At 45.7% G+C, this 14,010-nt stretch overlaps 1 protein-coding gene across 1 annotated transcript in view; it reads right to left on the bottom strand.

The window, feature by feature from the left end:
* Window positions 1-1,751: 1,751 nt before the first annotated feature.
* The window catches only part of LOC143793364 (nicotinamide N-methyltransferase-like), a 48,491-nt gene continuing 36,232 nt past the window's right edge, over window positions 1,752-14,010 (bottom strand). The window contains exons 3-4 of the mRNA XM_077280273.1: window positions 3,969-4,179; window positions 1,752-3,792 (exon numbers count right to left, since the gene is read on the bottom strand). Coding sequence (XP_077136388.1) covers window positions 3,369-3,792; window positions 3,969-4,179 — 635 coding nt within the window. The 3' untranslated portion in view covers window positions 1,752-3,368. The remainder of the gene's footprint in view (window positions 3,793-3,968; window positions 4,180-14,010) is intronic.

The following is a 14,010-nucleotide window of genomic DNA, read 5'->3' as shown; positions in this document are numbered from 1 at the left end:
CGCTGGGGTGATGTTATGGCAGCAAGATGGTATACCTTCCCACAGGTGAAGTGTATCCCCAGGGCTTCCCAGAAGTGTAGGTGGTGATGGTGGATGATGTGAGGTGCAGTGAAGAATGAGGACACAAGGTTGCAATCTCTTTACCTTTTACTGAAGGCTTCAGCATCCACAGTCCAGGGTACAGACCACAGGGTAGGCAGAGTCCGGCCGGTCCGAAGGCAAATCCAGAGTCCCCTTATCCAAGTGGAAATCAGTAGCCTTCCTCTAGAGCCTGTGTGTTGTAGTACCTCTCTGCTGAGCTTCTCGGTAATGTCCTCACAACTATTGTAAATGTTCTAGATGTTATTTCTTCCTCTCTGTCTCCCAGATGGTATGGATAGGGCAAACCCGTATGACTGATGGCCTGAGGCTTGTTTATAGGGACCCTAGAGACACCCCGACCCCCAAAATTTGCCACCGTGTCTCCTACGTATTAAGGTCAGGCAGCCAACTTGGAATTGACTGTCCTGCCGGTCTCTGGAGCAAGGCTTGGAGAAGATTGCTCCCTCGGTGTTCCGGCCACTGGCTTCGCGCCTCAGAAGGAGGCAGCCTTTACAGGGCAGAACTCCCTCTGGTGTTTTCTCCTTGTGCTATGACTTCGTTTCTCACTCTCTACAACACAGTTCTCTTCGTGTCCTTTCTTAGGATGCTGCCGCATGTGGGGCAGGTGCAGCTCCATGTCTTTCTGTCTAGCTAGGCCTCTGACAGGATCCCACCCCTGTCAGGGACCCTCTGTCTGCAGCTCCGATGTTCCTCCTTTCCCCCTGTCTGCCTGACAGGGTGCTGCCTGGGCAAAGCCCAGCCAGCTTTTCACTAACTTTCTATCCAGCCCACCAGTTTTACCCTATTGTGAGGACTGCCCTAGTAGATAGGAGCAAGGCTCCCCCTGGTGGACTGGAGTGTGAAGTGTGGTGTATGGTTTGTGATACCTGGTAGGAAGATCTCCTTTATTGCCATCAGACGTAATATCATTCCCCCTGGTAGAAGAACGATATTACTGCAACAACCAGGACGCTGGGGTGCTGCATAAGGTTATCAGTCTCTTTGCCATATCTGTTGTTATTTTTTGTTGTTGAAACCTAGTTTTTCCCGTCGGCCATTTTGCTTTCTGTCCTGCTGCAGCTACCTTGCCCTCATTCAGTATGGAGTTTTCAGTTTCCATGTTTCCACCCTGTTCTCTGTCACTTGCCTTTTTAAGCAGCCTCAGCTGTTCAATCAGTGCTTCTGAATCATGTCTGCATTTCGCCTGTGACCTGGCTCCTGGAAATCTAGGACATAGTATTCCAGCCATGTCCTACTGTGGATCTTTGGAGCACATGTGGAGACAGGAATCCCTCTATTTGCCATCAACATTTTCAGAGGAAGTTAGAGAGAGACTTTGAACCTATTGCTGCTATTTATGCTGGACTTATGGTTTATTCTGGCCCCCTTGTCTCCTGCCTCTGTACCTGCTATTGTGTAAAACCTGTCTCCTGTGGCATACTTGTATGAAGTAATACAAGCACTTCATACACAAACCTGTGTTTCCTCACACCCAAGCCAAAGGCTCTGTATAGGCTGTATTCAATACATTACACCTTGTGGATGCAATACCACTTCTCCAACCCAGGTCAGTCCATGACAAATTGTCTCCGGTCTCAAAATTGAACTTCTTGCAAAGCAGAAAAAAAAAATCCCTTATTAATTTTATCTTGGAGGATCTAGCGGGTCTATAACACCCATTACCATTTGCTATCATATAACTTTGCCAGGGGAGCAAATTCCTTACTTTTTTTTTTTTTTTGTTATTGGGATAAGACTCTATAGCGATACTGTTTTTTCCAGCTCCATTCTTTATCGTTCATAAAATTTATCATATTGTACAATACATGCCTGGTTATAGCCTTTATCTGGGAAGAAGGCTTGTAAAAGGAATTTCATCATACAGTTATCTTTTTCAGTAATAAATACCCACAATGCTTTGTGTTCGTACAATTTATTGTATTAGAATTGAACATTGAGAGTAATAACCAGAATGTATATTACAGGTTATAGTCCAATAATTCAGCAACATTATTAAATCTTCTAGCAAATTTTAACTTACGTATCTGATCTAGACAATTAAATGCTAAGCTCCAGAAGAAATGTTTGCTTGTTCTATGAATTAACCTTTAAGAGCTTGTCCCCTTACTAGTCATATTTAATGTGCCAAGTTTGTTTAAAGCACCACTCCAATGTGTTTTTTTTTCAGCGCTGAAGTGGCCCTTTAAATGTAAGCCCCCTGCCAACAGTCTTATACTCACCTTCCAGCAGCTTCAGCTTTTACCGACATCGCTCCCGTCCCACAGTGCCATCTCATGCCCGTAACTTCTGACTCGTTGGAAGTCTGAAGTTACGTCAAATGAGCACAATGCAAGTCTATGAAACCAGAAAGAGGCTCTCATAGAAATGTTTTGAAAAGTGACATCTGGCGTGCTCCATGAAACACTGGATCTGCCGGCAGGTCACTTTTCACGTGAGAGTGACGGAAGCGATGCTAGAAAATTATGAATACAATGGTAGGTGAGTATGAGACAGAGGGCAGGGGAATGACATTTAAAGGACTACTCCAGTGGTGCAATGAAAAAAAAAACACTGAAGTGGTGCTTTAAAGAAAGGCTTCACACCACCACGCTCTGTACTCTATCCCCCACCAGTTTGTTGGAATCAATATCTGGAAGGGTCTGAGGTACAAAATGGAATATTCTTTAACGATGGAAGGAAACAGCCCCAGCCAAACAGCAACCATTAATAGGCTAAAGATGTCACGTGAAGCCACTACTTGATGTAGATGCCAACAGACCAGAGAGTGATGCAACAATGAGTGCGGAGGAGCGGCGCCTGTAAGGGAGGGGAGTATATAATGTATAGATGTTTTATAACCCTCCTGAACACATTTTGTATAACTTGTAAGATTGGGAACAGCTAATGCTAATGCAGTGAAGACATTAGCAGAATCTAACATATAAAACCACTTTTAACAATTAGACATCCGTATTATAAGTAGCACATACTGTGGTAGATTTAGCTTAAGTCCCCTACGGTTTACACTGCAGCCTTAAATCTATATTTATATGATAAAAAAAGATAAAATAATTAAACTAAAAGCAATTAAACCACTAATAAGATGATTATAAGCCTTTAGCTGTAGAAGGTTTGCCTTACTATGGGAGTGTCTTGGGTTGCCGTTCTTGGACTGAAATACAAATTCTTAATAGTGAGTAACTGCACATAGTGAAAGGGTTAATGAAATCACAGAAGCTGCAGATACCTCAACAAAAATACTTTCATGGCGATGACATCCCCCAGTTCTAAGCTTCCCTGACTTTTTGGGCGACGATGAACACCACTCCCTCATGGTCTACAATGCCAGAGACCATTAATTTTTCCAGATTCTCACAATGTTTTATTTCAAACCCTTCCTCACTTATCACTTTCCTATAGAAACTTTCATCACAGGGTAACAAGTGAAACTTGTCTTTTCCAATTTTAAAATAGGAAGAATTAACATCTGCATAACATAACAGATATCCCCCGATTTTGACTAAATTGTTGAGTTTTCTTAGGTTTCTTCTGAAATCCTCGTGGTCTTTGCTGATCGTTTCCAAACCCCATACACTCGTGGCACAGTCAAATTTTGGCAGTGAATTCAGAAGGTCATCACTGCAGAGGTCCAATTTTAAAATTTCCTTAATTTTTCCTCTTAGACTTTCCTCTTCTTCTTTCCACCCATCGCTGTAAAAAGCAAACATTTCACAGCATCAGTGATTAGCGCTTAATTAAAATTATGCCTGGAACTCTCTTGTGACCCCCAGCAGACATCAATAACTCATTCATTGCCCATCTGTATGTTTATTTATAAACTTGTCAAATATAAACCACAGAGAAAGAAATTAAACTTCATACTGGACCTGCTTAATTGTTTTAACTCCATAAAGAATTTTGAAGTTTGAGCCCAGTCAAAGGCCTTGGGATCTTTGTTTTTCCACAGTTCAAACTCTTTAATGGTGGCATCATTAACTTTTAGTATTGAAATTTCTTCGAAGAACTCACAGACCGAAATGAGGTGCATGATGATTGGACCAACACTGAAGTCTATCAAGGTTTTACCACTAACCAAACCTGTGAACAAACAAAATTTAAGTTTAAAATTTACCAATTTTCTACATTATTCTACAAAACTTCATCTATCTTATGTTGTATATTTTGTATCTATCAATTATTTTGGATTTTATTGCTTCCTATTACCAGTATGGAGACAAAAAAACTCACTTTGTCTGAAAATTCATAATGATGATCAAATTTACCTTTCAGCTCTCACTGAAAGTTAATAAATCATAGGCTGCACATGAGTCAACAGTAGTGTTGAGCGTTCCGATACTGCAAATATTGGGTATCGGCCGATATTCGCGGTATTGGAATCCCGATACTGAGTTCCGATACTTTCTCAATATCGAATACCGGAATCGGAAGTTCCCATAGTGCAATGAGCCAGTTTGATTTAATTCAGCCAATGAGGAATCCTAAGAAGTGTGGGCACATCCTCTTATGCATGTTAGGCATGTAAGTAAGGGCATGGCTGTGATTGGCTGCTGAAATGATGTCATGATGCACTATAAAAGCCGCCGCCATTTTGGGTTCACACTGCTGTGAATTCAGTTAAGGACAGGACGCTGCTGTTCTGACTGAGGGATAGTTTGAGATAGCGATTTGCTTCATTGTGCTTTACCCAGGCTAATTTAGCAACTGTGTGAGAACCTTGTTTTTGCCTTGAAGCACTGATCACGGCTGTCTGCAAGGTCTCTGTGTGTGTGAGTGCAGCTCATGCTGTAGCCTGTTCTGCAGCCACAGCTGGTTGTAGTCAGCTCAGCATGTGTTACTGCCTCATACTGTTCTATTGTCCTTTTTTCAATTAGTGCTGCCTGCTTCACATTTTTTCTGATTTATGCTATTAGTGGGTTTCCATCCGTATCCTGCTAGATTGTGGAAAAACACTATATAGGATTACATAGAGGAGCTTTTTTTGGCCTTGCAGCGCTGTTCACGGCTGTCTGCAAGGTCTCTGTGTGAGTGCAGCTCACGCTGTAGCCTGTTCTGCAGCCACAGCTGGTTGTAGTCATCTCAGCGTGCGTTACTGCCTCATACTGTTCCATTGTCCTTTTTTCAATTAGTGCTGCCTGCTGCACATTTTTTCTGATTTATCCTATTAGTGGGTTTCCATCCGTATCCTGCTAGATTGCGGAAAAACACTATATAGGAGTACATAGAGGAGCCTTTCTGCAGCATTGTGCCCTGCAGCCCCAGCCAGATTAGTATTAGCCTATTTTTAGAGCCTCATCTATTGCATTGTAGGTTACCTTCCTGCATTGTAATCGCTACATAAAGTTTGTGATACTATTGGTTTTACATCTTTGGGCACATCCAGTGTCTTTTTGTGAAAAAAAAAAAAAAGTTAATAAAGTTCACCAAACACTCCACTTTACAGTTGAGTAGGCCACATTAGCTCATATTAAAGTCTAGTCCACAATTTATAATATTAGTGTTTCTTATACCTGTTAGCAGCTGTTCAGGAATAAGCACACTAAGCCCTTAGTACTTTTCTGCCTATCTTTATCAGTCTACCAAGATGAAGAAGGCAGGGAGTAAGGCACGTGGTCGTGGGCGTGGAGTTTCTGCAGGGAGAGGACGTGGGGATTCTGTGCCTGCTGCGGGCACCGGTGACTCATCATCCCTCAGTTTTAGCAGGGAACAGTCCTTCATGTGCAGCTTTGTAGGAGCTCGCCATACCCCACTGCTGCGGGACGAACAAATTAAAGCCATTGTCGGATGGATGGCAGCTAATGCATCGACTTCAATTAGTGCCACATCCTCTCAGGCACAGAGCACTGAAGAGCACCCATCTGTCTCCACCACCTGCCAAATTGCCCAGGCAGTCAGAGAGCCCACGACAGGAGCCATCTATACTTCTGTTCTCTGAATCTCTTGGCTTGGAAAAAGGGGGCCAGCCAAGCAGCATTCGAGAAACTGAGGAAGAGGCAGTATGCAGTGATGTGCAACTGCTTTGTCTCTCTGAATCCGAAGAGGCGGGTGGGCCAGTGCCTACAGTCAGCACACCTCAGTACGCATCTGATGATGAGACTCAGGTGCCACTTTCTGGTGCGTAGTGTGCTGCCGAGACTACCCAGGAGAAGCAGTTGTTGGAAGAGGGTAGTGTAGATGATGAGGTCCTTGACCCATCATGGCATGAGGTACAGGAAGGTGGTGGGAGCAGCTCTGAGGAAGAGATTCCAGGAACGGCCCAAAAAGGAGGGAGAGGGAGGGGGAAGACTGTGTTGCCTGTAGCCTCCACTTCGGCACCAGTTAGGAGCATGCCTCTTCCAAAACCCAAAATGGGTGCTCCCAAGACTTGCAGTTCCTGGTCCTTTTTTGACACAGTTGCAGATGACATTTGCTTGTCAAATTCAAGCTGTGTAATCAGAAAGCCAAAAGAGGGAAAAGTGTCAGCAACCTCAATACCACAAATATGTAGAAACATGTGCTGACCAAGCACGTGGTGGAGTTACAAAAGCACACTGAAGACCTAGGCCAACCTACAGCAGCACCTACCACCTCTTCAGCTCGTGTTGTAGCATCTTCCTCCAGCTCACACACAGCGGGTTCAGCTTCCTCACAGGATCACCATGGAAGAACCTCTGGCACTCTTGGACAGAGACACAGTGTAATTCCACCCACAGCACCACGTTCCCTGTCATCCTCACACTCAGGCCAGTCTACAGCCATCGGTAGCACAGGCATGGGAGAAAAGGCGGCCATACTCAGCAAACCACCCCCAAGCACAGGCTCTGAATGCTGGCATTGTAAAACTATTGTCCCTTGAAATGCTATCATTCAGGTTGGTGGAGACTGACACCTTCCGCAACTTCATGGCATTGGCATTCCCACAATACAACATGCCCAGCCGCTTCTATTTCAGCAGGCAAGCTGTCCCTGCCCTGCAAAAGCCTGTGGAGGGAAACATTAAACATGCACTAGTAAACGCCATCAGTAGCAAGGTCCACCTGACCACCGATGCATGGACCAGTCACCATGGACAGGGACGATACCTTTCCCTCACTGCCCATTGGGTAAATGTTGTGGAGCCGGGGACAGATCTTGTGAGGGGTGCTGTACGTGTTCTGCCAACTCCAAGGATTGCAGAATCCAGTCTGTACACATTGACTTCTCCTCATACTCCAGTTCCTCTGAATCACCGCTGCAGGAGCCGTCACAGTCTACCTCCACATGGACCCATGAACGCTTACCTGTTACGATCGATATGAGCACAGCCATGGCCAAACGTCAACAGGCCGTATTGAAATTAATTTCTTTGGGGAATCGAAGCCACACAGTGCAGGAGCTCTGGAATGCCATCAAGCAGGAGAGCGACGTGTGGTTTGTGCCAGCGAATCTCCAGCCAGTCATGGTACTGTGTGACAATGGCTGAAATATGGTGGCAGCTCTGGGCCTAGGCAACCTCACTCACATCCCATGTCTGGCACATGTTCTCAACTTGGTCGTGCAGAGTTTTTTGAGGCACTATCCGGATCTTGATGCACTGCTGCACACGGTCCGCCTAGAGTGCGCTCACTTGCGGCGTTCCAGCATGGCAAGATCGTGCATTGCAGCTCAGCAGTGCCAATTCCGCCTTCCGGAACATCGCATCATATGTGACCTACCAACCAGGTGGAATTCAACGTTACATATGTTGGAGAGGCTGTGTGAGCAGCAGGCAGCAGTAATGGAGTACCAGCTGCATCAGGCACAAACAAGTCACACTGTGCACCGTTCACACTTCACCACCACTGAGTGGGTCTCTATGAAGGACATCTGCCATGTTTTGCGTGCCTTCGATGATTCAGCGTGGGTGGCGAGTGCAGATGATTCGCTAGTCAGCATGACTATCCCCCTTATCTGCCTGCTTGAAAAAACACTGCAAGCACTAAGGGAGGAGGTTGAGGAAGAGGTGGAGGATAAGGAGTCACAAATGCCATCTGCTGCTGGACAGTCTGCGCAACGTGGTTCCTCACAAAGGCCTAGGCAGGGGGCACTTTGTGAGGAGGATGAGGAGGAGTCAATGGAGGTGGAAGACATCTGTCCAGAGGAGGGAGTTACACAACTCCAATAGTCAGTGTGTAGAGCGAAGGTGGGTTAATGCAGAGTAGGCAGAGATCACGCCTCAAGCAGGGGACAGCGTTTCTTGGCCAGTTGGCAGTCTGCAGCACATGGTTGATGTCATGCTGCAGTGCCTGAGAAAGGACCGCCGCATCGCCCACATTCTCAACACGGCTGATTATTGGGTGTACACCCTCCTAGATCCTTGCTACCGGGACAACTTTTAAGGCCTCATAACACCGTTGAACCAGGAGCGTAAAATGCGGGAGTACCAAGACACACTGGTGCATTCCATCATGTTCTCCATTCTAAACGAGAGCAGTGCTGCTAGTGCTTCACAAAGCAGCTCAGTGCATCGAGGCAGTGGAGGAAGCTCTGCACAAAGAGGGAGCAGAAGCAGCGCCTCAGCACAAGGCAAGACCAGTATGTCCCAAATGTGGCAAACTTTTGTGTCCCCGCCACAAATGACTACACCATCACAGACGGCTCCAGTCAGCAGGAGGCAACTTTACCGTCAGATGGTGACAGACTACATGTCTTGCCCTCTCAGTGTTCTCCCAGACGGCTCTTCCCCCTTCAAGTTTTGGGTCTCTAAGCTGGATACATGGCCAGAGCTTAGCCAGTATGCATTGGAGGTGCTGGCTTGCCCTGCTGCTAGTGTATTATCGGAACGCGTCTTTAGTGCCGCAGGTGGTATACTAACAGACTGTTGCATGCGACTATCCTCCGATAACGTTGACCGGCTTACTTTTCTTAAAATGAACAAGGCCTTGATCTCGCAGGAATTTGCTACTCCTCTTCCAGATTAAATAATTGGCTGGCAACAGTATCCAGGTCTCCTGTTGTGTTCATGTTTCTACCACCTGAACTGTAATACCTGGGCTCCAACACCGCCAGTTGCTGCTCAGAAGTGCCATCTGCACAGTCAACACATGACCCAGTGTTATTGGGTTTCAGTAATGTCAGCTGATCCCCTGCTGTTTATCCGGCAATTTCTCCAGCTCCATCCACACTCACACTACAGCAGATATTAAACTTGCTCCAATTAGGCCTCAGCCTACATTCTGCTTCTCCTGGATTCCCTGTGCTCCAACACCGCCAGTTCCTGCTCAGAAGTGCCATCTGCACAGTCAACAGTTGCTTCTCTGTTAGTGGGGTTCAGTAACGCCAGCTGCTCCCTTGCTGTGTGTGCGACAATTTCTCCTGCTCCCTCCACACTAAGACTACAACAGATATTAAACTTGCTCCAATTAGGCCTCGGCCTACACTCTGCTTCTAGCATTGACCCTGAGCTCCAACACCGCTAGTTGCTGCTCGGAAGTGCCATCTGCACAGTCAACAGTTGCTCCTCTGTTATTGGGGTTCAGTAACACCAGCTGCTCCTCTGCTGTGAGTGCAGCAATTTCTCCACTCTGTTTCTAGCATTGATCCTTGGCTCCCACACTGCCAGCTGCTGCTCGGAAGTGCCGTCTGCACAGTCAACACTTGCTGCCGTGTTATTGGGGTTCAGTACTAATGACAGCTGATCTCCTGCTGTGTATCCGGCAATTTCTCTTGCTCCCGCCACACTCACACTACTACAGATATAAAAGGGAACCTGTCCCCCCAGGCGTTTGTAAATAAAAGAGCCATCTTGTGCAGCACTAATGCTGCATTTGGACAAGGTGGTCTTTTTGTTATGCTCCTTGCACACGCTGAAATAAACACTTATAAAATGTGCCCCCTCATACAGTGAAAGTCCCGAAAGTGGGACTTTCCTTCCTAATCAGACGTGGCACAGCCGTCATTCATACCCCCTTGGCGCCGTGCGCCGCCTCCTGAGCATTGTTTTAATCTGTCCCGGAGCCTGCACTGTTATGTTATCTGTTGTGAATTCTGCTTTTGGGCTCCCTCCGGTGGTTGTAGGTGGTAATGCAGTTGTCCCTGAGTTGCAGTCCTGGTCAGGTGTATCTGCTGATTGCAGTTCTGACTGGGGTATTTAGGCGTGCAGGATTCATTAGTCCTTGCCAGTTGTCCATGGTTGTTGGGAGGTTTTGTTCCTGGTTTGGTTCCTTCTGCCTTCTGCCAAATCAGCAAAGATAAGTGTCTGGTTTTGTTTCTGTGGCACACATGCTGTGTGTTTAATAATTCTGTGCTATTCAGTGTTTTTTTGTCCAGCTTAGATTGTGTCAGTATTTTCTCAGTCTTGTTGGATTCTCTGGAGTGGCAGATATACATTCCATGTCTTTAGTTAGATTGTGGAACTTTTTGTATTATCTGCTGTGGATATTTTTGGAAGGGTTTTAGTACTGACCGCTTAGTATTCTGTCCTATCTTTCCCTATTTAGCTAGAGTGGCCTCTTTTGCTGAATCCTGTTTTCTGCCTGCGTGTGTCTTTCCTCTCCTACTCACAGTCAATATTCATGGGGGGCTGCCTATCCTTTGGGGTTCTGAGGCAAGGTAGTATTCCTATTTCCATCTATAGGGGTATTTAGTCCTCCGGCTGTGTCGAGGTGTCTAGGGTTTGTTAGGCACACCCCACGGCTACTTCTAGTTGCGGTGTTAGTTCAAGTTTTGCGGTCAGTACAGTTTCCACCTACTCCAGAGAAAGTTCATGCAGCTCCAAAGTCACCGGATCATAACAGTACAACTGGCCCACTATGAGTTAAATGCATCTCAGAAGAAGGGAAGAAAGGTGTTGAGTCATTTTTTTTTCTGCAGTTTGCTTTGCCTTTTCTTCCCTCTTTTTCTCTGGGTGGCTAAGGAGTCTTGTGTTAGCATGGATGTTCAGGAATTAGCTTCTCGTGAAGACCAGCTTGCTGCTAGGGTACAGGGAATTTCTGATTATATTGCTCAGACTCCTGTTTTAGAGCCGAAGATTCCTACTCCTGATTTGTTTTTGGTGACAGGTCCAAATTTTTGAGTTTTAAAAACAACTGTAAACTGTTTTTTGCTTTGATACCTCGATCCTCTGGGAATTCTATTCAGCAGGTTAAAATCGTCATTTCCCTGCTGCGTGGTGATCCACAGGATTGGGCATTTTCCCTGGAATCTGGGAATCCGGCTTTGCTTAATTTAGATTCCTTTTTTCAGGCTTTAGGACTATTATATGATGAACCTAATTCTGTGGATCAAGCGGAGAAGACCTTGTTGGCCCTATCTCAGGGTCAAGAGGCGGCAGAATTGTTTTGTCAGAAATTTAGAAAATGGTCTGTGTTGACTAAATGGAATGATGATGCTTTGGCTGCAATTTTCAGAAAGGGTCTTTCTGAATCCGTTAAAGATGTTATGGTGGGGTTTCCCACGCCTGTCGATCTGAGTGATTCTATGTCTTTGGCCATTCAGATTGATCGGCGCTTGCGGGAGCACAGAACTGTGCGCGCTGTGGCGTTGTCCTCAAAGCAGAGTCCTGAGCAAATGCAGTGTGATAGGATTCTGTCTAGGACAGAACGACAAGGACTCAGCCGTCAGAATAGGTTGTGTTATTATTGTGGCGACGCTTCTCATGTCATTTCGGTCTGCCCTAAACGGACAAAGACGATCGCTAGTTCATTTACCATCAGTACTGTACAACCTAAATTTCTGTTATCGGTGTCCTTGATCTGCTCATTGTCATCATTTTCTGTCATGGCGTTTGTGGATTCAGGCGCCGCTTTGAACATAATGGACCTTGAGTTTGCCAGGCGTTGTGGTTTCCCCTTGCAGCCCTTGCAGAACCTTATTCCTTTAAGGGGCATTGATGCTACACCTTTGGCTAAAAATAAGCCCCAGTTTTGGACACAGGTGACCATGCGCATGGCGCCAGCCCATCAGGAAGATTGTCGATTTCTGGTATTGCATAATTTACATGATGCTATTGTGTTGGGTTTTCCGTGGTTGCAGGTACATAATCCTGTGTTGGATTGGAAGTCTATGTCTGTGACTAGTTGGTGTTGTCAGGGGGTTCATAATGATGTTCCTTTAATGTCCATCTCCTCTTCTTCCCCTTCCGAAATTCCAGAGTTTTTGTCTGATTTTCAGGATGTATTCGATGAGCCCAAGTCCAGTTCTCTTCCACCGCACAGGTACTGTGATTGTGCTATTGATTTGATTCCAGGCTGTAAGTTTCCTAAGGGCCGACTCTTCAATCTATCTGTGCCTGAAAATACCGCTATGCGGAGTTATATTAAGGAGTCTTTGGAGAAAGGGCATATTCGGCCATCTTCTTCACTGATGGGAGTGGGATTTTTTTTGTTGCTAAGAAGGATGGCTCCTTGAGACCTTGTATTGATTATCGCCTCTTGAATAAGATCACGGTCAAGTTTCAATACCCTTTACCTTTGCTTTCCGATTTGTTTGCTAAGATTAAGGGGGCTAGTTGGTTTACGAAGATTGACCTTTGGGGGGCGTATAATCTTGTTTGTATTAAGCAGGGTGATGAATGGAAAACTGCATTCAATACGCCCGAGGGCCATTTTGAATACCTTATGATGCCGTTCGGGCTCACTAATGCTCCATCTGTTTTTCAATCTTTCATGCATGATATCTTCCGGACTTATATTGATAAATTCTTGATTGTATATTTGGACGATATTTTTATTTTTTCTGATGATTGGGAGTATCATGTGGAACTGGTCAGGATGGTATTTCAGATCCTTTGTGACAATGCTTTGTTGTGAAGGGGTCTAAGTGTCTCTTTGGGGTGCAGAGGGTTTCTTTTTTGGGTTTTATTTTCTCTCCTTCATCTATTGAGATGGATCCGGTTAAGGTTCAGGCCATTCATGATTGGATTCAACCCACATCCGTAAAGAGCCTTCAGAAATTTTGGGGTTTTGCAAATTTTTATCGCCGTTTCATTGCTAACTTTTCCAGCGTGGTTAAACCCTTGACCGATTTGACGAAAAAAGGCGCTGATGTGGCGAATTGGTCCTCTGCGGCTGTTTCTGCCTTTCAGGAGCTTGAACGTCAATTTACTTCTGCTCCGGTGTTGCGCCAACCGCATGTTTCCCTTCCGTTTCAGGTGGAGATTGTCGCTTCTGAGATTGGCGCAGGGGCCGTTTTGTCCCAGAGGGATCATGTTGGTTCCTTGATGAAACCGTGTGCATTCTTTTCCCGTAAATTTTTGCCTGCTGAACGCAATTATGATGTCGGCAATCGGGAGTTGTTGGCTATGAAGTGGGCATTTGAGGAGTGGCGACATTGGCTGGAGGGAGCTAAGCACCGTATTGTGGTCTTGACCGATCATAAGAATTTGATTTACCTCGAGTCTGCCAAGCGGCTGAATCCTAGACAGGCTCGATGGTCCTTGTTTTTTTCCTGTTTTGATTTTGTGGTCTCGTATCTTCTGGGTTCTAAGAATATTAAGGCTGATGCCCTTTCTAGGAGTTTTTTGCCTGATTCTCCTGAGGTCCTTGAACTGGTCGGCATTCTGAAAGAAGGGGTGGTTCTTTCTGCTATTTCCCCTGATTTACGACGGGTTCTTCAGGAATTTCAGGCTGACAGACCTGATCATTGTCCAGTGGGGAAACTGTTTGTTCCTGACAGATGGACTAGTAGAGTGATTTCTGAGGTTCACTGTTCTGTGTTGGCTGGTCATCCTTGTATTTTTGGTACCAGAGACTTGGTTGGTAGGTCCTTTTTGTGGCCTTCTTTATCACGTGATGTGCGTTCTTTTGTGCAGTCCTGTAGGACTTGTGTGCGGGCCAAGCCTTGTTGTTCCCATGCTAGTGGGTTGCTTTTGCCATTGCCGATCCCTGAGAGGCCCTGTACGCATATTTCTATGGATTTTATTTCTGATCTTCCGGTTTCCCAGAGGATGTCGGTTATTTGGGTTGTTTTTGACCG

The sequence above is a fragment of the Ranitomeya variabilis genome, chromosome 1 (assembly GCF_051348905.1).
Source record: "Ranitomeya variabilis isolate aRanVar5 chromosome 1, aRanVar5.hap1, whole genome shotgun sequence".
Taxonomy (NCBI): domain Eukaryota; kingdom Metazoa; phylum Chordata; class Amphibia; order Anura; family Dendrobatidae; genus Ranitomeya; species Ranitomeya variabilis.
Note: the sequence above shows the minus strand (reverse complement) of the source record. Positions and strands in the feature narration are given on the sequence as shown.